This window comes from Neolamprologus brichardi, chromosome 1, assembly GCF_056152115.1.
Source record: "Neolamprologus brichardi isolate AB-2024 chromosome 1, ASM5615211v1, whole genome shotgun sequence".
NCBI lineage: Eukaryota > Metazoa > Chordata > Actinopteri > Cichliformes > Cichlidae > Neolamprologus > Neolamprologus brichardi.
In genome coordinates, this window is record NC_142104.1 from 29278981 (window position 1) to 29306084 (window position 27104).

At 40.5% G+C, this 27104-nt stretch overlaps 1 protein-coding gene across 4 annotated transcripts in view; it reads left to right on the plus strand.

Moving 5' to 3' along the window:
• myo9aa (myosin IXAa) overlaps window positions 1-27104 on the plus strand; it is a 99263-nt gene that overhangs the window by 58886 nt on the left and 13273 nt on the right. For 3 of the 4 annotated variants that reach the window (XM_087840654.1, XM_087840659.1, XM_087840662.1), the window contains exons 7-24: window positions 517-614; window positions 1217-1343; window positions 1846-1935; window positions 4829-4945; window positions 5067-5201; window positions 9951-10072; window positions 11530-11671; window positions 11856-12054; window positions 13136-13255; window positions 15236-15311; window positions 20220-20360; window positions 20770-20809; window positions 21366-21488; window positions 22566-22646; window positions 22888-22998; window positions 25494-25616; window positions 26113-26262; window positions 26698-27008. In XM_087840654.1, coding sequence (XP_087696780.1) covers window positions 517-614; window positions 1217-1343; window positions 1846-1935; window positions 4829-4945; window positions 5067-5201; window positions 9951-10072; window positions 11530-11671; window positions 11856-12054; window positions 13136-13255; window positions 15236-15311; window positions 20220-20360; window positions 20770-20809; window positions 21366-21488; window positions 22566-22646; window positions 22888-22998; window positions 25494-25616; window positions 26113-26262; window positions 26698-27008 — 2306 coding nt within the window. Of the gene's footprint in view, window positions 1-516; window positions 615-1216; window positions 1344-1845; window positions 1936-4828; window positions 4946-5066; window positions 5202-9950; window positions 10073-11529; window positions 11672-11855; window positions 12055-13135; window positions 13256-13992; window positions 14038-15235; window positions 15312-20219; window positions 20361-20769; window positions 20810-21365; window positions 21489-22565; window positions 22647-22887; window positions 22999-25493; window positions 25617-26112; window positions 26263-26697; window positions 27009-27104 lie in introns of all 4 variants that reach the window. The other variant, XM_087840650.1, reaches the window with a different exon arrangement.

A 27104-nucleotide genomic window follows, 5' to 3' on the forward strand; every position in this document is an offset into this window, starting at 1 on the left:
AAACATTGCAGTCACTTTATTTACTCTGCTAGTTTAGGTGATCATCCATTCTCAAGAACAGGCTCATCCATAAACTGCTCATCCTGTCGGCTTCACTGCTTGCCAAATGTTTTGTGGATTGGTTTAAAGTGGAGTGCCAAAGCAGATTTTCCACTACATGAGCAGAACCTGCACACGCCACTGTTTACTAGACACTCTGCACATTGGGCTCAGGTTTTGCAGATTTCTTTGACCCCAAGCTTCTTAATGATAGCTTATTTCAGTAATTTGTCTGCCTCAGGCAATTTTTCTGTTTTTTGTAAGTAAGTACAATGTAAATAAAAAAAACCTTTTTAAAGTGTATTTGCTAGACAGTCTGTAAACCTTGAAAACATTAAGGCACCGCATATGTCAGCAGTCCTTCTAAACCTCAGAGTAGCTTGTCATTAGCCCTTTTGGCTTCCCCGGTCACTGTGTTGTAACAGCCTCTGCAGGCCTGATAACATCCAAAGACTTTTTTCTTTTTTTTTTCTGCAGGACTGCTTCAATGTAGAAGGAGAGGACCTGAAGCATGACTTTGAGAGGCTTCAGCTGGCCATGGAGATGGTGGGCTTTCTTCCTGCCACACGCAAGCAGTGAGTGACAGACACAGAAACCATTATTTACCTATGGTATCACCTATTTATACAGTCCAGTTCAGCAGTGTTTCATCTAACTGCACTTACTCCTACTTTTGTTTTATACTATAAATCAGCGGTCCCCAACCTTTTTTGCGGCACGGACCGGTTTATGCCCGACAATATTTTCACGGACCAGCCTTTGAGGTGTCGCGGATAAATACAACAAAATAAAACTAGTACCGGTACCGAAAAAAAGAAGATTTATTCATAACACACGTGAAAAGACCCAGGAAAACTGAGTTAACGATAAAAACGATAACAAAATAACGGTGAAAACCGATAAAAACCCTGAAAACTATACATTTCACACCTGAGCCTCAACTCTCGCGGCCCGATACCAAACGACTCACGGACCGGTACCGGTCCGAGGCCCGGGGGTTGAGGACCGCTGCTATAAATGATAGCTTTGCAGGCCACCACAGCTCCCACCATCACTACCAGTACTGTAAAGTAATTATTTCAGTCCAACTTTTACTAATAAAATCAATGGATTCCACTGATTGAGATGATATACTTCCACTGCAGTGTCCCATGAATGCTCTCTAACTGTTGTTTAGGATCTTCTCTCTGCTGTCGGCCATTCTTCACCTGGGTAACATCCGCTACAAGAAGAAACCTTACAGGGACGACCAGATAGACATTGTTAACCCAGAGGTGCTACCTGTTGTGTCAGAACTGCTGCAGGTAGATGGCAATGCTAAATATATTTCTACATATTACATGTCTAGATTGTGAAAGGCGGATGATTTTAAACTGCTAAATACACTTCCTATTTGTTCAAGCCAGGATAAAGACACACACACAACCGTATATTCATATCTCTGTGGGGACATCTCATTGACATGCTTTCCCTATCTGCTTACCCTAACCCTAACCATCAAAATTGAATGCCTAACCCTAAACCTAACCATAACCTAATTGTAACCCTGACACTAAAACCACATTTTGAGTCTGAAAAATGCCTTCAGACTTGTGGGGACTGGGATTTTGGGTCCATAAGGGTTGTTGGTCCCCACAAGTATAGTAAACTTCCAATTTTTGGTCCCCACAAAGATATTAATACACATACAGACACACACAAAAGCACATTTTCGGTTTAAACGTAATCAGGTGTGAAGGGCAGCTTGAAAAGGGTTTCAGCTTTCTGTTGAATGAGTGAACTTTTGTGTCTCACCATCATCTCTAGGTAAAAGAAGAGATGCTGTTTGAAGCCCTGACAACGCGGAAGACGGTTACTGTGGGAGAGAAGCTGATCGTTCCCTACAAGCTGGCTGAGGTGAGACTGAAGCTGCTTTTCGGCTTCTCAAACAGTAAATAAATAAAGCTGCAAATCAAAATGTACGACAAAATCTTAATAAGTCATCCACAATAACATCTATCTACTCTGAGCAGCAGGAATGCAGATGTTTCTGCCAACTTGAAGCCCGTTCGGTTGTTGCACATCACAGATTTCTGCCTGTTCCTTTGTCTTCGTGACATGGGCTCTTTTGAACATATCCAGATGTGTGAGCTGTCTTGCTTTAGGTAGGTGGGCTAATGCTGATGGCAAATGAAGGCCCAAATCGCGCAGTGGGCAGCCGCGTTGCATTCCAGAGTTGATTGCGGCCACAATTCTTGTGATTCCACCGGCGCATTTCAGCGGGTCTGCGCCTTACTAAAAATATGCACAGAGTCTATTTTTAATGGAAGCCACGTCAAATAGTAGAGAGCAGGAAGTCGGAGACAGGAACAGAATGGAACTTTTGGTCATTTTTCAAGCGATCGTAGAGATCAGTTGCTGCATGTCTGAAATTCTCTTTGTGTGAAGCACAGAGCGAAAGTAAACACAGGCTCATGATTGATGTGTTGTGAATTAGTAGGCAATTAATATTTACAGTGTGTTTTGATTGGCTTTTTCTGGCATTCGTACCAATGTACTCAGTATGATGCCAGATTTGAAGGCGCATAGGTATAAGTAGTTTTTGGAGTGTTTTCACATCCGGGCCGAACACAATGGCACTGCAGCCGTGGCTCTTCAGTGTGACCTGGCTGTGTTTACAGAAAAGCACGCACCAGTACCGGATCTCCTCCTGCTCACTCTTGATTCTCTGCAGCTTCTTCGTTTAGTGGCGTCAAGTGAGGGCTCTGAGTCACAGCAGTGCGCACTTACACAAACCCACATGCACAAAGTCCTTCAGTCTGTTTAGAGGGAAGGGAAAGCATTTCAAGTCCCTCTAGAGTTTTCATGGGACCTCCTCTCTGAAAACAAACACATCATGGTCTGCAGATGCGAGCCATCTGAAAGAGACGAGGGAGCAACACGAATACAGGGTGTAAAGAGCCCCCGATACATTTATTATTTTTTGTTTACATATGCTGTAATGCACAGACTTTAAAAATGATCACGATGCCTTCAGTATTTCATACTTTGCTGATGTCAGATCTCGCACACACAGGCTGTGACTTGAGTTAAATGATTTTTTTGTTTTGTTTTGTTTTTTACAGCACAGATTTTCTGCAGCAGTCTCAGCAGTATTTTACCACAGACTCTCCAAAAAGACGGTGCTGTGCTGTGTTGTGCTGTACATTCCCACCAAAACAGCAACAACCTCATAATGGCCCGCTGGATATTTAGGAGTCATTTTATATGAACAAACAGTGATTGTTGTGGTAGCACACTGGGTGGTCTTTGAGTAAATATTGCTCTAACAGTCTCAACAATCCCATTGCCTGTTAACTGAAGTCAGACAGTTGAAAACCTCAAAGAAGTCTGAGTGTTTCTGTACTGAGTTTTCTCCATTTGGTCAGATTTATGAGACAAGTGAATGTTTTAAACCCTGCTTCCTCTAAATGATGAAAAGCTTCTGGGTTATTAGACTATGGTACGTACAAGTATGTACAAGGATCCCAATAGGCTCTCCTGACACATAGAAGACATATTTTGTCTGAGGATGTTAAAAATATCCTGCTTAACTGTTTAGAAACCCGTGATTCTTGCGTTGAAGTAGTCACTCAGTGGGTTGTTTTCTTTGTGAAGTCTGCGGCTCTTCTTTGCTGCAGTGAGGTAAAATCTTTCCAGCAGATACAGGAATTAAAACGTTTTTCTTCATAATTTGACAAGGAAGCTTTTGCACAAAAAATCCTGTCTTTTATGAAAGAAGACACAAAATTGATCACTCTGTTTGTCAGTCAATCCAAGCTTTTAAATCCCCAGTATTGTGATTGGAACTGTGACATAAAAATATTACTAGTTTTTCATCCAAATATTTCATGCTTGTTGCCCGAATATCATGTTGGTATTGCCAGCAGTGAGGTCAAAAATATATCAAGTCCATGCTTGGCTTATAACAGCTGACATTTCTGTTGGGCCTTGACTTTAAAGCTGAACTTCTGCACCTCCATCTATCACAAGTTGACAGATCAGAGTGCAACTGATGAGTGTAATCCTCTCTAATGACATTTATAATGACTCAGCGACGCCCTGCTGTTGCACAGCGCAATCTACCAACATGTTTTTGTTGAGATGTCAGACGTGTTTGGATAGGAGCACTGTCTCTTCTCTCCTTGGTATTTGCTTTTTCCATCTTAGGATATCCAGTTTTATATTTTCCATCAAAAATTCAGAATAAAAGTGTGTGTGATAGGACTGCAGGAATGTGATTTACGCATTAAGTGGTTGATTTTTAAAGTAGAACCACATACAACCACATCTCCACATGCTGATTCACATTCGGGTAACACAGTTCATACAGGGCCATTTTACATTTCGACCATTACAAATCAGCTTTATTTTCTGTATTTAAAGACCTTCTTTCATTTTATTCTCCTGGGCCTGTACAATAAGTGCAGTGTTAAGAGGGGAGGTATTCAAGGCCAAACTCTAATGTGTAAAACAGATGTGTGGCACACTGAGTTTGGGGGGAAATACTGAGGAATACTGTAATGGCTGTGAAGACAGAAGAGGCAAAACTGCATGAGAACAAATATGAAACGTGGTCTCCAACAACTTGGATCAAATCAGTACAGTTAATGCAAATTACCAGTAGAAACCGCCTCTTCTTCACTTTTAATAAAACTTGACTGGCATCTCTTTTTAAGGAGTGCATGCACATAGAAACTGGTGCTCCTGCTTTCCACTTCTTAATGGTGTTGACTGATATGTTACAGTGATACTGTATGTTTGCCTTTAGGCTGGTACAGTGAGAGACTCCATGGCCAAGTCTCTGTACAGTGCTCTGTTTGACTGGATTGTCTTCAGGATCAACCACGCTCTGCTCAACATCAAAGACCTGATGGAAACCACCAAGGTAAGATGACACAGAATATTAAAAGCGCATGAGTGTAGTCGTTTTTCAAAACAATAATGACTCTTATTACAGATTCGGTTTTTATTTTTCATTTATTTGTTTCTGCTGGTGTCTTCTTCAGATCTTGTCCATTGGAGTCCTTGACATATTCGGTTTCGAAGACTACGAGAACAACAGCTTTGAACAGTTCTGCATCAACTTTGCCAACGAACGTCTCCAGCATTACTTTAATCAGCACATCTTCAAACTTGAACAGGTGAGTCTTTGGTTAAACCGAAGCAGGACACGCATCTTTCCCTATCCTTTAACTTTTAAGCTGCTGTGTACGTTTTGTTCTATCTGTCCAACTAAGTTCTGATTGTGGCCATTTACAAGGAAGTGCACATACACCACAAGACGTTCTTCAACACTTAGTCCGACAGGGGCTAAGAAAGATGAACGTCACCCCACCCTGTGACCACCACAAGTGAGGATGTATGTTTTCTTAAGTGAGCTGATTAACTTCAAAGGCCTTTTTAAAGTTGAGATCTGTAAGGTTTACCTGTAAGTTAAATAGTGTGTTTACCCTGAGATTGACAGGATCAGCTGCCTGCCCTGACATGTTTTGAGAGGCTGGGGCTGCTCGAAAACCATGAAATACACCACATGAAGGTCTTTGTATCTAGTCATTACTGTTTTGCGCAAAGGCAGTTATTCACAAACCACCTCTGTGTCATAATTGTTTTAGCAGTCATCCTGCTGTTGTCTAAAAAAATGTGTAAAGGGGGGCTTCAAACACGTTTTATATTAGGTTAGATTAAATGGTTGTTTTTCTGCTGATGGCTTATTCGGTGACCCAAAAGCAAATGTTTGAGAGATTTTTAAAGGAACAACATGTCGCCAAGTGTGCGTGATTTCACGTAGCCTGCTTGCAACATTACTCCCAGCATCAGTTTTGAGAGCCCCATGAGAGGAGGCTGAATATTTCAGTAATAAGTCCGGGGTCAGCCTCTTTGGTGTGTTTGAGAAGTTCATATTTTTTTAGGCATGCTTAACATCACTGTCTTATAATATGTGACTTCTTTTTAATAAGACCCTGAGACAGCGTTCAGTGTTTGTTATTCCTCATAATCCCACAGTGCTTCCTGTGCTACTGGTTACTGCATGAACCCTCAAATCTCAAGGAAAATCAGTTGCCATTAATTCCAGCCTGAGAGCCTCAACCTCGGTGTTTGTGTTTCATTCTGGAAAAGTAGTATTTTGTGGTTAAATAGCTTATGTAGGGTTTTTTTGGTGTTGCTTGGATATTTCTCTGGCTGTCCTTCTGGATTTCCTTTATTGTTTTTGTCATGATCCAAGCAGCCAGGAACACACAGGCACAAATGTAATCTTCAAAAAAATGGGTTTTATTATACCCCAAAAAGGACAAGATGATTACAAAAAATTCAAAATAACAAAAATAAAGCTTTTAAGAACCAAGTGGACCCATAAAAGAGGTTAACTTAACAGAACGCTACTCAAAAGTCACTTTACAAAAACATAACTCAACAAACTGACCTGCCCAAATGAGAAACAGCTCCAGTTATATAGCAAATGAATAAACCATTATATACACCAAAGGTGAAAACTAAAGAGATAACAGCTAACCATCATTCAAGAAGAACCCCATTCCCCCTGCATGATCAACATAGATGGTCCAGTCCACTTTATTGGCTTCTGCATTTAAACCAGCTCCACCCTCAGCCCCCTCTTTCAGCCAAACCAGGAAGGACTGGAGCGGAGGTCAGGTAACTCAGAAAGAGCAGAAATATAATTAATATAACATATACCCATATAAAATAACAAACAATGCAAAGCAAAGTCTATGCCACCATTTGGGCTATAGCTTAGTGCTGTCATGCATTACAGGTAAACTCAAAATATCAAATTAGTTAACTTATGATCACAGAAGCTTTAGAGCATAACGTAAACGTAAGACAAAAGACCAAATGAATATTACCTAAGTATCTCAATTGTGTGGTTGCATGCAGCCATCACAGTTTTGATGCCATCCGTTCCCCCTTTCTTCCATTTCCTAAAGAAATGTAAGAACTGGAACAATTTAATATCTTATTTGGGTTTGAACATGTTTGAAAAAAATATATACATATATATATGTATATATGTGTATATATATTAATTCCACAAAATGTCCTTTTACCTTGTGTGAATTTTTACCTGGAAAATGGGAAAATGTTCAGTCCAGCCCTGCATGAGTGTGACTTTATGGAATTTTAAATATACCTGCTAACTTACAGACCATGTGATGTAATACCATGTGGCTCCACACTATGCCGTGCTGAAATGACAGAACGTGACAGAAAGTGTCCAGCCACTTCCTGCTGGGTAAAGCTTGCAGCCTGTGCATGGATTGGCACATTGCTGCCATTGCTCAGCTTTACTCTACTTTCCAACACTTGGTGGTATACCAGATTATATCTGTGGCAATGACTGTATTATGTATATTTTGGCAGAAACATAGCATATAAAATGCCAGCCCTGACGCACCACTTCACAATATATTGACCCTTATACTACCCACGTGCTCTTTAACAGGTTTGTGAAATTATTGTGTGTAAAAGTGAACAAAACATAGGCAGTCTGAAAATCCCTTGACATGATTCAGCCGGGATGGCAGGGTGACCAAGAGCAGGCATACTTCAACCAGAGGAAGTATGCCTACTGTAACTGGTGTTTCATCCCCTCAGCTACAGTTCCAGTGTATATTTCTATGCATCTGTCAACCACTGAGTCACTCTGTTGGAGCAGATAGGGGTTAAATAAGTCAGTAATGCCTGTCTTGTTGCACCAAATCACTTCGTCATCTAGTCACTCACTAACAATCAGTCGCTAACTGTACTTGTAGTTGAAATATTTATTCATGGCAACTGTGACGGCAAATAAATGGAATAACCAGCAAGACTTTACCCACAAAGGAGAAAATGTGAATTGGACATGATGTGAACTGTTTAACATTATTACATTGGATATTATAAAACGGGCAGCAGACTTTGTTCTTTAGACTAAATGATGAAAGTGGTGTTGAACACTTTAGAGGATTCCTGTGGCCTAACCACACATTCTTTTGTGTTCCCCCGTTATTGAGAAAATACCAGTCTGTCATCCCCAATAAACTGGTCATAATATGTCCTAAATATCCCTCTTTTTAGAACTCTGTCAGTGGATATTTCTTTTATTTGTTTTCACGTTTTGTTCCATTCAAAGAAAACACATATGTCAAGAAAATATTGGTTGTTTTTTGTTTGGTGTTTTTTTTGTGTGTGTGTCTTTATTCGTAAAGATGAAACTTGTACACCAAATGTATAAAGAAATAACTTTTTATTTTTAATGGTGGTTGAGTTAATGTAATGAAAGAGTAACTGTATGACAGCCTGACAGTTCTCAGTAGAAACACGACAAAGAAGCTGATTCTGCATCTTCCGGATACATTTTATGGGTTTTTAGTGATACAGACAAAATAAAAGTGAATCATAGTTTTTATGGGAAGATGACTTAAAGGCACGTGGGTAGTGGGAGTTACCTTATTCCAGACAATATGACAAAGTTAGAAATAGCACCCCCATAGACCAAAACTCAGCAATTACCAAAGAGTTGAGTCAACTCACCTGTGTTTATTTAAGAGCCGAGTATGTGGCAATATACGGGATTACACAGACACACACTTTGTCACCTGAGTGTGTGCAGTCTTAAGAGATTAAAGTCCTGGCTTTAGTATTGTACTCAACAAAAGCAGCTGTTATAAGAGATAAATGGAATTTGTCACATTATTTGGTTGGGAAATGTTCTGACTGACTGAGTGGGCCAAATCTGGCACACAGCCCAGGTGATGAGTGAAAACTGTCACAGGCACAAATGCACATCAGATAAAATGTTCACTCTCAGAGGCCCCAGTGCATTATACTAGAGCTCACAGTGGCGTCTCATGACGAGGGACGGATTCAATGTGAACAATCTTGTGGATTCTGGAAAAAATGACGAGCATGCTCCCAGTCACCTGACACGCCGCCTTTGGGGTCGAAAGCTGTGGAATCTTCGACTGAAAGTATGGAGGGCACATAGTGCAGGTGGTCAGAAAGGGGCTTCCAGGCAGTAAAAGTAGCTGTTAGGACATGCCTGAGAAGATGACCTTGAATGTGAGATCGGTCGAATTTTAATCTGGTGTGTTTTCTGCTGTCAGAAACTTCTCATTAGACGTTGTCTGTGTCTGTTAATCATATGACATTTTTCTGTGCGTATGACCAGAAGCAATAACCGTACAGCCGTTTGCTCAGTTGAATTGCAGCGTAAAACAAAACTTCGCCTTTCAGGTTTACTTTACTTTGTTCCGAGTAAGTTTGGCTTCCTTCTTGAAATATTCTTCCAGTGAACTAACAGTAAACAGCAGTAATTAGTTGCATATTTTTCCTCCAGACTTTAGGCTAACAAGAGATTACACAAGAGAAAGAGATTTTTTTATTAAAGCTCTGCTGGATTAAGGTCTTTATTGGTTAAATCTTTCCCAGGAACACAGGAAAATAACATGTATAAGGAAGTAATACTGATAAATACTCCGAATGATTCTTTCATTATTAAACCAGCAGGCCAGGCGACCATGCATACAAACTATAGCCACTCTGACTGTAAGATTTAAAACAGCCTAATCAGCCCTGGACTGGTTCTCTGCTTTTGATTGTATGTTGTTAATGATTTTTATTCATTTATTTATTTTATGAGCGTTTGTGATGCTGTCGGTAATGTCACATGCAGTGTAAACCCACTATAACAGAGCGTCTGTGCTTCTCAACAGCTTCAGTGCATTAAAGGACAACACCAATACATATATTTTTAATGTTATACCCAAACGCTTTAGTATTTTAATACAGCAAGCTGGTGACTTTTATTGCCTTAAAGAAGACGTTCATCAGATTCCAGTCCTGTGAAGTAAATTTTTCTTGAAGCTCTGTTTGTACATGATGTGACCCTGCAGGAGGAATACAGGGCAGAGGGCATCAGCTGGCGAAACATAGACTACATCGACAACACAGGCTGCATCAACCTGATCAGCAAGAAGCCCACAGCGCTGTTCCACCTACTGGATGAAGAGTGCAAGTGAGTATTTATGTCTCCCTACCAGTTTGACTGGTTTACTTCTTTAGAAATTCAGTTTAGCTTTGCTGTAGTAAACTACCTGATAATTCAGCAGGTGCTGAGTACAGGTGACGAGTTCAAATTGGCAGGTGTTATTCTGCAACTGAAAAATCGCTGGTTTCATTACAGCTTGGGATCTCCGTGGTGTTTGATACCCTCCTCCCCCTGCCTTCTCACGTTGATCTGTTTTGTCCTTGAAATACTAAAATCAGCGAGGCACTGAACCTAAAGTGTTTCCGCACTGTTGCAGAGTTCCAGCTGCAGTGCTTCCACAGCTGGACAGTGTCCTCTGCACAGGTTTTATATTAGCATGAAATAAAACAGCTGTGAAAAATGCACAATCCCTTCTCGGCCTCCTCGAGCTTGTAGTTTTGGTATTGTGGCGAAACACAGAACTGTCGACACAGACAGAGGAACTAGTTTTGTGTTGGGAAATTACTATGTGACACACAAACAGCAACCTAGAGATGGACAGAAATAAATCGGAGTACCTAACAGACTCTTGTTTGTCTGAAGGACCACTCACAGCAAATGCTAACATCACTGCATCTCTCCTGTCCTTATGAGTGGACAATTTTTCTTTTATGCTCAATTGGAAAACATTGTGCAAGATTCTGAGTGTGATTCCTACTACACTTTATAAGAACATTAACACTTTTCAGACAAATACACTTACATTTTGTCAGATTTCTCTAAATTGTTAAGCAAGATGGAGTTGTCCATAATCTATACCTGCTAAACTTTAATGAAATATGGTGTTTTCTGGTACATGGCTTTACTGTGACTATTTTACAAGTAATATTTCCTTCTTTAACTCCCTTTATTCTCCATTTGGACATTAAATCAAATTCCTCCTCTTAGACAAAGCTGGAAGCCAGTGACTCTTTAGCTGCTCTGTTTTCATAGCTCAGGTTTCACCCTGTTCCAAAACCCCTGGTGTCTCATTCTTCCCCTCGCTCCTCTTCCTGTAAGCTGTTGATTTTCTGCAAAATTGCTGGCTCTTGATACTGACGCACTGTAGACATATATATGAACTGAAGTCGGCCTAAAAGGATAATCTTCAACCTGTGGCAAGCGAGGTTAAAATGTCAAAAGTGGTTACAGATCAGATGATATTGGCTTCCCACGTTTCCACCGCTATGCTCTGCTATAATATAATACAGTTGTAGCAACTACACACAGAGTGGTGAAAAAAAATAATATCTTGAATTCATCATGTTCTGTGTGGATAACATCAGAAATCTGTTGGACATTTTCTGTGTGATTCGTGTTACAGCATTAAGACATAGTTGGCGTCTTGAATCAACTTCATCAAGAGCGTCATTCTCGAGTTTCCTTTCTTGAGGTGTTTTGATATTAAAAACAAATGTAAAACCCGTTTTTCTTCAAAGCATATGTTTCTTTGTTTCCTTTCCCAGTTTCCCTCAAGCCACCAACCAGACTTTGTTGGATAAGTTCAAGCGACAGCATGAAGGAAACAGCTACATCGAGTTCCCTGCTGTCATGGAGCCCGCCTTTATTATCCGACACTATGCTGGCAAGGTCAAGTACGGAGTCAAGGTCAGTGCCATCTTCGCTCTCTTAAGAATCCAAGTCTGTCCAGCCAGTATTTTTTTTTCTTTACATGTGTGACCTTCACAACAAGAATGTAAGTGCTAAGGCAGGAGCTGTAGCACTAATCTACATAATACTTCTGAACAGTGTTGTGTTTATATATTTATCTCACGCACACACACACACGCAGGATTTCAGGGAGAAGAACACAGACCACATGCGCCCGGACATCGTAGCTTTGCTAAAGAGCAGCAAGAACGCCTTCATCTGCGGGCTTATCGGCATCGATCCGTCAGCAACTTTCCGCTGGGCAGTGCTCCGCGCATACTTCAGGGCCCTGGTGGCTTTCAGGCAGGCTGGAAAGAGACACACGCACAAGAAACACACAGGTAAGAACCCACACCAATGCATTAATGGTTGACATACCCTATAGTTAGCTCACTAACCTCTAGCAGTGAGGGAAAGTATGCTCTGTGAAGGGAAGAGATGTTCCAGACTGAGAGGTAAACCTTAGCAAAGCACAAGAAAGCTTATAAAACATAATGTCATCAGAATCAAAATCTATGCATCTGTCTTACAGTGTCAGGGCACCTGCTCATGCTTCATTTGTACTTTAGGAAATGCTCCATAGCTCACAGTTTAGATAAACGTTGCTACTACATACTGTACTATACGCCAACTTGCTGTGCGTCTCGGTTCATTATGTTTATCTCAGCCAGGTTTTGGATTCACTATGCAGTCACTGTTCTGTAGTCTATGTGTGCAAAGTGCTGGTAGTTTTGCAGTGTAATGACAGTAGCTCTTGCTCTGTCTCTCTCTCTCTCTCAGCTTTGGCTTTCTGTGAATGCCTTCTTTTCCCTTAGAATTTGCTCTAGCTGTACTTCAGATGCAGTAGATGTTGCAAACAGATGTTCTTTCCGTCCTGCCGGCGTATGAATCGGACTTTTGCTCTGCATCCTCTCCATCCTTCCTTCACATGAAGCGTAGATGTTGTAATGTGGACTAGATTTTTCTTTTAGAAGTTAGATATCTTTCACTTGTCTTTAGATATCTTTTAGAAATCTTTTCAGCTAAACTAAAGATATTGTGTCACCCAAAGGAATCTTGTACATGTCTTCTAAACCATCTCTATACAGACGCAGTTTTGTTCTAAAATTATAAACTTGAATGCTACTGCTATCTTATAATAGAATATGTTCACTGGATAAACCACTAGAAGACGATGTATAGAAATACCTTTGGGGGGCAAACACCTATATAAAGACAGGTCTCTCTACTGCTGCCGCCAACGTCAGTTTTGAATGTCAATCATCTTCTCTTGCACAGGTATCTCTCCAGTAGACGACTGAATTTCTTGATCTCATCTTCTTCGCTGTCTAATCTGTCATTTCTCTCTCTCTCTCTCTCTTTCTTTCCTTGTGTATTTTTCTGTCTTCTCTCCTTTTTTTTCTCTTGTTTTGCTTCTCCAAGGGCATGATGACGCTGCTCCCTGTGCAGTATTGAAAAGTACGGATAGTTTTAGCTTTCTGCATCACCCTGTGCATCAGAGAAGCTTAGAGATCCTGCAGAGATGCAAAGAGGAGAAGTACAGTAAGGCTGCCAATACAATAACTCCTCCTACTTTCATCTGATACCATGACTAGGGGAAACTATAGGGAGAGGACCGACCAACATTTACTACTTTTCTAGGCCAAGTAAAGCCAAACGATACCAATAAGAATATACAAACATAAAGAGGCACCATTCCTGCGTTGTGATTTGATTTAGGTGATGCTTGTTAGATGCTTGTTGGTCTCTACTCTCTCTGCCTCCCCTTTTTCTCTTAATGCACCTGCATGTGTTTGTTCCTGTCTTGCATGCTCTTCACTTGTATTCTTACACTGTGCTAGTAAAAGGCATGCAAAGAACTGCATTTTTATCTTGCTCTGTCAGCGAACTTTGGTGATGGAAGCAACACCTCCAGGTTTCCACCACTTTTTTTTATAGCAATAGCACATTGCTCCACTGTCATATACAATTTTGTCTGTTGGGTACTGGATATAGTTGCTTGTCCACCAAACGATTGTCTAAAATCAGCTGTTTTCCACTGTCACTAACCCCACATCAGCTGGTGATGGTGATCAAAGACTAAGGGGTGTGTCTGGCATAGCTGGGGACACAGATGTGTACATTCATATCACTAACTGGCTCACAGGCAGCTTTACATGTGGTGCAGGACATACAGCCGACCTCACACATTTTCCACAAGGGTCACTTTTCTTCTACAAACATTTCATGACACTCAAATGTGTTTCTGTCTTTTTTTGTTGTCTTGTGCCACCCTGCAGCTCCAGATGAGAGTGAAAATGTACAAAGTGATGAAAGTGAAAACGGTACATTGTCGAAGAGTGCTTTATGAGTAGGCTAACACACTTTAGAGTTGTAGGATTTCAGCACTGTGATTGATTGGCTGTAGGTTCAAAACAAATCCTGGAATATGATATACGTTAGTACAAATTTATCACTACCAAAGCTGTAGCTTGTATATAAAATATAGATGTAGCCTCTGGGTCTGAACAGTGAAGCCAATGTAGAAATGCTGTCAGTGTAGCATTGAACTGAATGTTTAATCCTTGGGATGTCTTAATATAAGAAAAACATGTACTACAGTAAAAATCCGTTTTTTCCTTATGACAAATGTGTAAAATTACAGAATAAGTTCTGGTAGCTCATTATCCACACAGGGCTGCATTTATTAAAAAACTGTGTTTTGATTAATTCACAGATGTATTATTTTTAGCAGCATAGAACCATTATTAAACAAGAAATGTTTATGGTAGATGGTAGTGAAAAAACAAGAAATCTCCTGTGATTTAATTGTTTATCTATTATTTATCTACTTTGGTGTAGTAGGAATGGCAGTGGGGGAGGTCTTTATTTCAAACTCTATACCCTCCTTATCTAAGCCTTCCAGTGGGCCAGATTAGAGTCTTTGCCAGGCCGATTCTGGCCACCGGGCCTTATGTTTGACTCCTCTTTTTTTGGACAGCAATTTGATTGCCTTTTTTTTTTTTTTCAGTCAAATCGATCACTCACTTTCGAAACACAAAGATGTCAGGAGACAAAATGCTCAGTTCAAGACTTTTCTAACCATGACATGACATCAGTGGCTACATCTATCCTTTATATAAAGTATGGAAAAGTAATCCGAATACCGTTTTGCTCCGATTTTTAGCTTTCATAGATATTGAAAGCATAGAATTGATTGTTGGAAAAAGTGTTTCAAAATTAAGTATTTTAAATTGCCAATCATGGTATTAAGCAAACCTACAGCCCAGACTAAACTAAATAATGCTTCAGTATCATCTCACATCATTCAGCACTAACAACCTTGCTATTAACCGCACAAATCTGCGTTAAATGTTACTTCAGCCGCAGTATTTCCAATTTTAAAAAAGGCACATAACAGTCACTGCAGTAACACTTGAGTGTCACACGGTGTAAGAAGTGTGTTTTTTCTCTGGAATGGTTTTGTGTGAAGTGTATGTGCGTGTTCTTTCACATGATGCCAACATGTTTATTCGTGATCAGGTGTGACTAGAAAGAGTCCACGTACGCCACTCTCAGACCTGCAGGGAAGCAACACCATCAATGAAAAATCACCACGGTAAGTGGCCATGTTGTAAACTGTGTTCAGCAGAGTAGTGTGTTGACTCTGATGGTATTATATCCAAGATACTTAACCCCAAAGTGCCTCTAACGCATCCATCAGTGAATGTGTCTGTGTGATAGTCGTCTTTCCCCCAAAATATTAATAGAAATTACTTGAATGCTATTATTGTGGCATTTTGTGGCCACAATGAGCAAAGCATTGATATTGTGACAGTCCTAATCTTGTGTCCTACATGCAGTGGTAAGGATATTTGCCTCCCAGCATTGAGAGAGACATTGGATGCCTTTAAATAAATGGACGCACGTGCTTGTGACCCTGAGTGTTGGTCTCGTACCCCTCACTGACACTTTCTGTAATTAGCTGTGCACTGTGAGATTTGCAGCAGCACAGAGGGATTCATGCAAGTCAGCTTTTGTTACACAGGAGATCATTATGGAGCTGGTAACCCCCCCCACCATCATCATCCTGCCTCCTCTTCCTCCTCCATGCTCCCCTCATCCTCCACATGCTAGGAGAACACTAAACCCCTTGCAGCTGCTTCCTCGGTGATGTAAAGTCGGAGCTATGCATCGCAGAGAAGTGCCCGGGGAGTAATAAATGTTCGGACCCTGCAGGGTGCTTGTCAGCTGGACAGAGCAGTGTTTTATGAGACTCTCTGAGACACTATGGAGATAAACAGTCACTACAGAAGCCATACTGTACTATCACCATTTGCAGAGATAGACGATCAACTGAGGAGAAAATCTCCCTTATATGGTGAACCAGATCCATACAGAAGATTTATGCTTTACTTTGTTTTGTGACGCAAAAAAATATTTTCTGATTTTGGCCATAGATGGTAAACGCTGGTCCTCAGATTATGTAGGGATGAAGTGCAAAGATTTTGATTGATACTTACACACTGGAGGTTTGTGGTTTTTCTACAGAAATTTATCATCTTGTAATGTAATGCTGACTGGTTGTACAAATCATCTGCATTTCTCCCCTTGGACTGTGCAGACATAGCTTTGTGTTGATGATGGTGTAGGAGCATCCTTTGGGTCTCATCAGTGACCTCCACAGTAAGAAATGTGGTGGAAAGAATGCCCCCCTGTTTTTTTGTTTTTTTTTCCTTCTTCTTTTTTTGTTGTACTTCCGGATTCAAATTTTCATCTTGATGTCCAATACAGTTCAGAATTAACACATGGATTTTTGAGCAAAAAAATTAAAAGTCATCTGTTTTGTGCATCATCACCATTTTTAAATCAGAATGAACTACACTGGTCGAGTAAGTTCTAACAATTTGACTCAATTTAGGTTACACCCATGTGATGCTTTAATTTAAACATGCATGCTACTGCAGACTATCAGTTTATATTAGCATGCTAATATCTGCTTATTAATATACAAATTAAAGATACTGATGAGGCTGTATGAGAACGTCTTTAGCTTTACATAACACGCCAGATTGTGCTAATGAAATAAAGTTGTTGGATGAGTAACCAGTCAAAGGTTTTCATCCTGTTTAGACCCTGAAAAAACATAATTTCTCTTGCAATCCATCCAATTCGTGCCGAGATAATTCATTTTTGGACCAAACTTGCTAAAATGGTTCCAAGAGCGGAATATTTTTTCCTTCTTGTGCAACAAAGATGCTAAACACAATAACACAGTAAGCGCAGACGCTGCGGTTTGGTTGTTTTAGTTTGGATATCGCCCAGATCTGCTAATCACACAGGTTATTTTTTACTCAGCATTTAAGCAGTGGACGTTAAGAGTCACTTTCAAACCAAGCAGGCAGCCCTGCAGCAGAAACTCTTCTCTTCTAACTGTTCAGTGGTTGTACTGAATTTGGTTACACACACACACACACACACACACACACACACACACACACACACACAGATGTCCCACCTGGTTTTCTCTTTATGAATGATTCAACCTCCGGGTAATAACATACTATGAATCAGCGAGCATATCTTGCTGCTGTAGTCTGTGTGTAATAATGTGTGGCCTGTAACACATGTGGAGGAATTCTTGTAAACTCATGAATGATGAACAGGAAACAAAACGGCGCACCTCAGTGGATCTGAGGACGCACAGCTGTGCTCTGTTCTGAGTAGTGATGGAGATCGTCTTTGTTTACTTGTCTTTCGTTACCCCTCTTTCATTTTTGCTATGGGTTTAAAAACCAAAACAGTCTGATGGGTTTTAACCATGACTGACCACTTATGTTTTTGTTTGGGTTCTGGACACGTGGTTGGGTTCCACCTTGAGGCCTGAGGTTTTGAACCCTTTGGGGCTTCAGTAAGGGATTTCTGTACCAGAGATTCATTCTGTCTTCTGGAAAAGGGAATGAAAATTACTTCCCCTTTTTAACTTAGATCACACTATTTAAAAGTACCAAAAGGACAAAGCCACTCAACCATGCGTTTGCCGCTGATTTCTAAACTTTCAGTATTTGTTGTTTAACGTCTCATCTGACAAACCAAGTGAAAAGGAAAACAGTGATTTCTAAACAGATGTTTGGAAACTGTTGTGGTAAAATAAAAAAACACTACAGGGATGACATAGATCTTAAGACATGTTCAATAGCTCAATGACTCATCAAGTAAACTTTTTACGGTAAGGAGCAGGTTGTTGCTGATAATCCTTTAGGTTATATAAAATACTTGGGGGGGGGGGGGGGGGGAAGCTAGATTCAGCTAGATTAAAGTTGGAGAATCAATGACTGACACTGCCTGGTTTATTATTTGTGTTTCTTATTTTTGACAGTTTTAATTATTAGTATATATTTTATGGACCCTGCAAGCTTGACAAAGAAGGGATGGAATAACTGATTATATAGACAGTGTGATGAATTGCAAGGTGAAGACTCAAATACAGACTCGCATGCAGACAGACGTAAGCAAAAAGCGCACCATTAGTTCAGCTGATTTCACAGCCCAGAATTATATAGTCCATGAGATGGAAACCAAAAACCAGAGCATTTCAAAAACAAACGGGAATGGGAAGATACTGAGACAAACACTGAAGGGAAGACAACACTATATACCCACATAGCAAGCCCAGATCTGGTATCAGGCCGGCACTGCTGGCTGACTTCTAGCATGATAAGACGTATGTCAACCAGATGTGGGCCAGGGCTGACATAGATGGCACTGTCTATGTGATGCAGTGCCACACCTGGCTGGATTGTAGTTTGGTTTATGTGGCCCAGGCCCATTGAAAACAGGTCTAGCCCGGATCTGGCATCAAGCTGGGACTTCTGACTGACTGGTGTCATGGCAGAGTGTATGTCAACCAGATGTGGGCCAGGTCTGGCAATGATGGCACTTTGTTATCTTCCTATTTTCCTATTTTAGTTAGAAGACTCAAATACCATGTTGCAACACTATACTGCTATGGTAGCCAGCGTTTCAAATGCAGGTTTGACAGGTTTGTGAGTGTACACTTTATCCAAAACCTAGTGACGGTTTACTCATGCACAGCCAGCGGGTGGCTGTAACTCAGGAGGTAGAGCAGGTCACCTACTAATCAGAAGGTCAGTGGTTCAATCCCTGGCTCCTCCAGTCTGCATGTCAGGAGTGTGAATGTTAGGAGACACTCAGTTTAGAGAAAGTTTGTGACTGGGTGAATGTGGCATGTTGTATAGCACCCTTTGAGTAATCCGGGAGAGTAGAAAAGCGCTTTATAAGAATCAGCCCATTCACACTGTGAACAGTTTTGCATGTTACTTTTGCACTATTACGTTCCAGCACATGTTATTACATGGCTTGATTAAGGTACACATTAGGCTGACATCTGGGACCAGAGCTGAAACTGTTCTGGGCCAGCACAGGGCCAGCAGTGTGTCTGCAACTGGCCCGTGGCTGCACACAACTTACACATGGCCCTCACACCGCAAAGAATGACGGCCCTTTGGTGGCCCAGATCAGGTTTGCCAAAGGTAATCCACACATGGGCCAACACAGGACAACCAGTGTGTCTGCAACGGGCCTTGTGCTGGCCCATGTGTGGGCCACATCTGGCAAACCAGATCTGGGCCACCAAAGGGCCGTCATTCTTTGCGGTATGTGGGCCATGTTTAAGCACATTGTGTGGGCCTGATCTGGGCCATACCAATTTTGCTATGTGGGTAAACACATTAAGGTTATTAAAGAAAGTGGACATAGCTGAATAAGAAGATGGAGGAGGCAACCAAAGACAATGAGAAAAGATGGGATTAAAATGAAAAAATACACTAGAGACAAGTAACCAATCAAAATAAAACAGGAAGTGAGAAGCCAAACAGGGAGAAACAGACATGTGAATGAACCTAACCTACAGGAATTGACACAAGAGGATGAGACAGGAAATGCTGAGAGAACAAACATTAAAACTAAACTATAACAAGAACTACAAGCTTAAAAAATGCTAAAGAAAACAGGGAGAAAAATTAACCAAGGTATGAACACCAAACATAAAATTCATCCTCCGAAGGCAGATTCAGACCTCGGCTCACGACGGTGCGTCTACATCTATTGTAGTACTCTTTGTTTAGCACACACTGTAAATATAAAATATTGGACTTCCACAGTACATCCCTCAGGTACTCTTGATGAGCTTCAAGTGAACAAAGTAAAAGTAATAAATGTATTTCAGAAGATGTTCTACACAGGCTAAAAAAGTAAAGTTACAACAGACAGTTAGTTTATGGAAATAGATGGCTATGATTAATTGAAAAAAACATTGAGAACGAACTGCTCAAATTGTTTTGTATTGTATTGCTTATAATTAATAAATGTATGAAACTATTAATGATGTATAGAATTATTATTATATAGAGATCAACATAGATTTAAAGTTTGATTTGCTTTAAAAGATATCTTTTATTTTTTTTTATTTTCAAATTATTTACTGGTCTGTATGTTTGGTCTAAAGGGGTTCCCCAGGGCTCGGCTGGAACGGGCGCGTGGGTAGACAGAGCCACTTATCATCCAGCAGCTCTACCGCAGAAGATGATGGCATCTTTCTCAACTCTACCAGCAGCAAACTCCTGGAGAGAGCCCACGACATCCTCATGTCAGTATCGAGATGCTATTTTCTTTTTGCTCTACAGTAATTTGTTATTTTTGGTTAGCGCTGCAGTCTAGACACAAGTAAACCCTAAAGTTCAAACATCTGTCCTGATGAAGTCTCCTCCAGCAATGACTACATTCCTGCAAGCTCAGTCAGTGCTGATCTCTAGTTGAACCTGACCTCTAAACCCCTGTATGGCAGAGAGCAAGTGAAGGAGACTTTCTTTCCCCTCAGGGATCAATAAAATTCTGCTTTATTGACAGGAATATGACATATTTAGGAAAGAAATCTGAAATTATAGGTTGTTTTGTTGACCTGACTTAAAAAAGAAAAGAAAAACCCACCTGTCTGACTTGCTGATTTAAAGAACTGCTGAACTAGATTTTCAGTTTTTGTTTTATTTTTCTTCCAGGAGGAACAAAAACTACAAATCTAAGCCCGTTCTTCCAAAGGTACAGTGCACAGTATTTTTAATTTACCCTTATAGGTCACAGTGCATACAGACAGCAAGCATAAAGTCACCATGACTTGTTCCCCAGGGCTCTGCCCTGGGGCCACTCCTGTTTACTATACATATATATCACCAGTCTTGAATTTAAGTGTTTGGATATTTAATTTTTATACAGAAAGATATGGTGATCTGCTTCCGAACAGTACCAGGCTCTTTAACAGTTGAAATATTAAAAAAACAAATACTGAAAACAGCAAAGCAAAACATGCACTATTTTTAAATGCAAAATCACTAAATATCCCATCTGTTGGTGCTTCTCTAAGATTGAGTTTGTATGTGAAACCACTCTGAGCTTTAAATAATTTTAGATAAGTCTGTCTTGATATGCGTCCATCTTGCTTACTGAGGAACATCCTTCAGATGAGTATCAGAAGAAGGACTTACTGCTCCTGTCGGTCCCTTTTTCAATCTTGGCGACCCTTTTATTTACTAAATACAAATTAAATAGATGGTACTTCTTATATTATTAACTGACTCTGACATTATTATTGTTGCAGCATTTACTCAATGTGAAGTCACTGAAGTACCTCAACAATCTGACGCTTCACGACCGCATCACCAAGTCATTGCTGCACCTCCACAAGAAGAAGAAACCACCCAGCATCAGCGCACAGTTCCAGGTCTCTCTCTCTCTCTCTCTCTCTCTCTCTCTCACACACACACACACACACACACACACACACACACACACACACACACACACACACACACACACACACACACACACACAGCTCAATAATTTCCTTCTCAGTGCTTCTCACAATAAAAATCTCACCAGGGTGAGATTGAGCAGGCTGGAGGAATCCCCTCCCAGCTGTGAATGTGACAAAAACAAGGTGTGTCCATTTGATGGCTTAGTTTCTTTTAGTGCAGCCTTTACTGCTCACTTTCTAATCCTGGATCCAGTGTGTGTGAGGTGTCTATCATGTAGTTACCCACACCCAAAAGTCATATTTGTATGACATCGTGTCTGGTAATAAAATATATTTGATTTAGTGAAAAAGAAAAACACACCCTTTGGAAAATTCTTCACAAAGAATGAACAGGCACAGCTTCCAGTATCAGTATCAGAATAATTTGGTGCTCTTCAGGTCCAAAATGTCTGATAGGAGTTTGCATTATTAGCTAGTAACACACAAAAGGCTGAGAACAAATTCCAGAGAGCAAAATTTTCTATTTTCTTCCCAAGTTCTTTGAACGTGAACTGTGTGCTCTGGCTGTTGGAGGTAGAGACGAGCGCTGAGGCCCCTCTGGCAGGCAGCCCTGGCCCCTGTGTGTGGATGACTTCACTTTCCACATCCTGTGCTGCGCTGATTGCTTTAATCTCCCATGGAGGGGGAGGAGACTGAATTCCTTCTGCCACTGAATTATCGCACACACATGCTGACACATATGTGCATGTGTTTACACACACACACATACAATGACGGCACATGGAAATGTTGCACACATGTCTTTGTCCTTTTTATTTCCAGTCTGCATGCTAACATAGACTTGTTGCTGGTAATTATGATCCCAGGCAGATACTTTAATCTTGCAGCACAAGAGCTTTGCTTGCAAATGGACCAGTTACTTATAGCTGACAACAGTCACCTGACTTTGACTTCTGCCTGTCAAACAGCTGTGAAGTGAGCCTCAGCTCGTTATCTTCTTCTCTGTTAATTCTAATATTTTGGTTTTTGTGTCTTGTCCTCTAGGCCTCTCTCAATAAGCTAATGGAGACTCTGGGTCAGTCTGAGCCTTATTTTGTCAAGTGCATCCGTTCCAATGCTGAGAAGGTACAGTGTGCTCCCTCCAGCCTGCGGCCACTTTGACTGTTTCGGTGTAGTTTTCAAAGCATTACTTATTTCCTTTGAAGTTTGGACTTTTTTTTTTTTTAAAAGCTGTTTATCATTTTCCCGTCGTCTCTCTGCAACCTCTGCTGCCTGTCGCTCCTCCTTTTTTTTTTTTTTTTTTTAAATCCCCCCCCCCCCATGCCTCCTTTTTTTCTCCCTCTCTTGCTTTCTTTCTCTCTTTCAGCTGCCCTTACGGTTTAACGATAACCTGGTGCTGAGGCAGTTGCGTTACACAGGTATGCTGGAGACAGTACACATCCGGCAGTCGGGTTACAACATCAAGTACACTTTCAAGGTAATACACACAATTACACTTTGTATACTCTTCAAGCATCTGGTTACGCTTCATAATAACCACTTGGGGTTGTTATTGACATTAAAGGACACCTTTTACCCATCTCTGAGTCTGATGTGGCTTTGGCTGAAGTATTTTATAACCCAGAGTGGTTGGGCTCACTGCTCCATCCATCCATCTTCCTAACCTCTTGTTCAGTTAGGGATCCTTTAATTAGTGATTACGGATTGTTAATGTACTTTCCCTTAATTAAAATTCAACATGTAATAGGAATGATTATCCAAAAAAATAGTAATGTAGTACAGAAAAAGTTACTTGCGACTAAACCAGGTACAGTACAATATAAAATATATTTTAAGATAGATCATTTTTTGTTAGACAAACTAATAATGGAAGTAAACATATTTTATACCATCACTAATAATTATAATTTTGTTATTTTTAAAAGTAAAATAACTCTCAAGAACTCAATTTACAACCCTATCTTTATAACCGTCATTTATTGTTTGTTTGTTTTTTTTCCTTTGGAAAGCAACATGGATTGCTTTCATCATAAAAATCATGTAAACTTTATGAGAGAATGATGGAAGATCTGTCTTTAATCTGTTCTATGATACCCGATTATGTGCTTTCCATATTAAACTAAAAGGTTTGCAGCAAAACTTTTCGTTATTAAGTTATTTGTCTTGACAAAGGCCTGCAGACTTACAGAAGACACTATTCATAAATTTTCTCAGACTGAGCATTTACCCTGATTAGTAAACGAATCTGTGTAAAACTGAAGCTCCCCTTTAAACATTGTTCATTTCCCGAGTTTCCCCTTCTTGCGTTATTTTGCGATCTTTGTCGATAAATGCCAAAGATCTTAATTTCCAGAATGCACTGAAAGAGCCACTTGCTAAAAGTTCAGCAGCAGATCATAGCTACGCAGGCCAGAGTGCTGCTGAAGCGCTCCTGAGCCAAAACTTAAACAACACTCATGTTTCCACGAGTGCAGGCGCCAGCCATGAATTCATCTCCAGGAAACTTGTCGGTGATGTTGTTTCATTTGGGGGTTCTTTGTATGTTGTGTCATGAGGGACTTATGAGGGATGTGATGTGGCAGCCATCTTTAACCACACTGGCTCTCATAGGAATGATGTCAACCCTGTAAGAAATGTGACTAATAAAGCAGATGAAGTTAGATGCAGATTTGGGAGTGGCTCACTCCTACGTCAGATTTTTTTCATTTGCTTTCCATGTTGTGGAGACGTGTAACCAGTATAGTTTTATTATTTAAGGTCTTTACTGCCAGGATTCCTAAATAGTAATTTCAGAGGCATTTTAACATAAGTGACTCTTTAAGTTTGTCCAAATGTCAGATGTTTAAAGTGAGAAAATGCTCGATTTAAAGAAGAAAATGAGATAATTTTGAATTTGATGGGAGCAACTTTTCTCAAAAAAGCTTGGACACGCCATGGTTACCAATGTGCAGCATCCCCTATTCTTCTAACAGCAGTCTGTAAATGAACAGTTTTCCACTTTGCCCCAGATGAACTTTAACCCAGAGAAGACAGCAGGTTTTCTAGATCATGCTCACATATGGCTTCTCTCCATGGCAGAGCTTCAGCGTTGTGAATGGCACTGTGACCTTTTTCTGGACATGTTCTCGAGTCCATGCAGTAATTTCCATGTTTTTAATGCAGTGCCACCCAGGTCCCACAGATGTATGAATTTCTAATCAAGTAGCTCAACTTTTATTTTTATTTCCTGGATGCATATAGTTATAGTTTTAACCTTTACCCTACCAAACATCTCTTCGATCAATGCGAAATAGTTTCCAATAAAACTTGTAATGCTACTATAAAAACAGCTTACTTTCTATATGTACATATCATTATGGCTTTAAGTCTAACATTTGGTTTATAATACCAGTGAGCTGGTATTTCGATGACCTCACTTTGATAATTTTAGCATCAGAGTTGGTCATTTACCAAAAATTCTCCCAAACATATTGAGTGCTGCGGTCAGCTGTAATTAGAAATATCTTGAGCATGGGATCATTTTGGAGGACTCTGCTGTTTAGAACAGAGGCTCTACTTTGTCCCCTGCTTTCCGAAACACTCCCCGTGCTTGTAATTGTATAAACACAGCATCTGTTTCCCTGTCCACCCCCTACAGCCCAGGGTGCAGACTGTATTGACTTCAGACAATGAGCCTCAGTTTGAAGAGTGGGAGTTCAGCATATTTATACCATGATGTTTGAGCTTAACTACGGATGACATGGATTTTCACCTGAAACCACATGATGCTCGACAGCATTTTTTAAGATGTTGCTGTTCCTGTAAGAAGGGTGTCTCGTTTCAGTCTGGAGACATATTTTAAATTAATCCCCACTGAAGTGAAACATCTCTGTACAGGAATCTTGTGCAAATGACTTGTAAAAAATTAAAATCCAGAACATAACAGAGCTGTGGGATGCATCTCATTAATATCTGTCCTTGTTTCTTTGATAGGACTTTGTCCACCACTTCAGTGTGCTGCTTCCAGAGGGCACCAGTGCTACCAGAGAGGGCATCCAGCAGTGCCTGGACCAGCTAGACCTAAAAGCAGATGGATATCAAGTTGGAAAGACAAAGGTAATCCTTCTCCCTTCTTTTCTCCAGATCTTTTATATCAGCTTAAAAACTGTCGAGGCTATTTCTGATGTGTGTTACATTTTCTGTGTACATATCAATGATATGAGAGTCATTCACTGAAAAAAATGTGAGGTTTTTACATTGTTTCAACTGATTTCTTTAGTTAAATACAAAGAAAACTGTTACTGGTCAAGGACATTATGGATGGGGAGTTGGGATAAACTCATTAAAGATTTAAAAAAAGAAATATGAGTTTCACATATTTGGTATTTTTGTCTAGGGTATGAATGGGGCATGATAGAGGAGTGCATGTTTCTGGGATGGTGTCTATATAATTAGAGGGTCATTCTTGACATTCTTGTGACCACATATGCACCCAAGGCTTTCTGAAGCATGTGTGTTTGCTTGTAATTGATTTTTTTTTTTTTTTTTTTTAAGTTTTGTCTCAATAAGTGTGGATGCCCTGTACTGACTCCATCACGGCTCCTCCCCTCAGGTGTTTCTGCGGGAGGCTGAGCGTCAGCAGCTGCAGGCCTTCCTCCACAAGGAAGTTCTGAGACTCATCGTCATGCTGCAGCGGCGATTCAGAGCCCAGCTGGAGAGGAAGCAGTTTGTCCGGATGAGAGAAGCAGCGGTCAGCATCCAGGTATAGTACAGCGCTCTTCCCCGTCACTCCTTTCATCTCCATCTACTTTGCATCTGTCATTTCCTTATATCTCAGTTTTTACTATAGAATTTGTGAGAGTTTTAATGTTTAATTTTGTTTTGTTTAATTTTATGCCTATATCAGGCAAAAGGGTCTGAGTATTGTAACTGAAAATGAATGACAGCCCATTGCCCTCTTTGTTCTATGTAATAATGTGTTAAGTACAGTGCAAAGTTTGCAAAAAGAATATGAACGTACATGAAAGAACACCTCACTCACAGATGATATTGTCAGCTGTTTCCTTATGCCAACTATTGTAATTTCCTTCATTTTACACTCCCAGTTAAAAAGAAAAAAAATCCACTTTGAACGAAGGTGCTTGTACATTATTGGATTAGTTGTCTTCGATGAGCATGAAAGATGTTTTCATTACAGAGATGGTGGCGCTCTGTCCGGTCCATAGACGAGGAGGAGGACGACTATGACCTCAGTGTCCAGGAGGGGGCAGCTTTGTGTCTGCAGAAACACTGGCGAGGTTACAGAGATCGTCAGAGGTTCAGGCTGTGGAGGGAGGCTGCTCTGGTGCTACAGAGGGCATGGAGGTTCTCGCTCTGTCGGCGCTGCACAGCAGCTCTGGTCATTCAGGCAGCCTGGCGCTGTCACCGAGCCAGAGAAGCCTACTTGCGCCTGTATGGTGCTGTGATACAACTACAGGCAGTTTGCAAAGGCTTCCTCACCAGGCGAAGGTAAGCCATGCACCTGTTTATAGAAACTTGAGGTATATAAGCATTTTAAAAGGGTCAATAGCTAGAAAATAGCTTCTAAGAGTAGATGACTGTGTG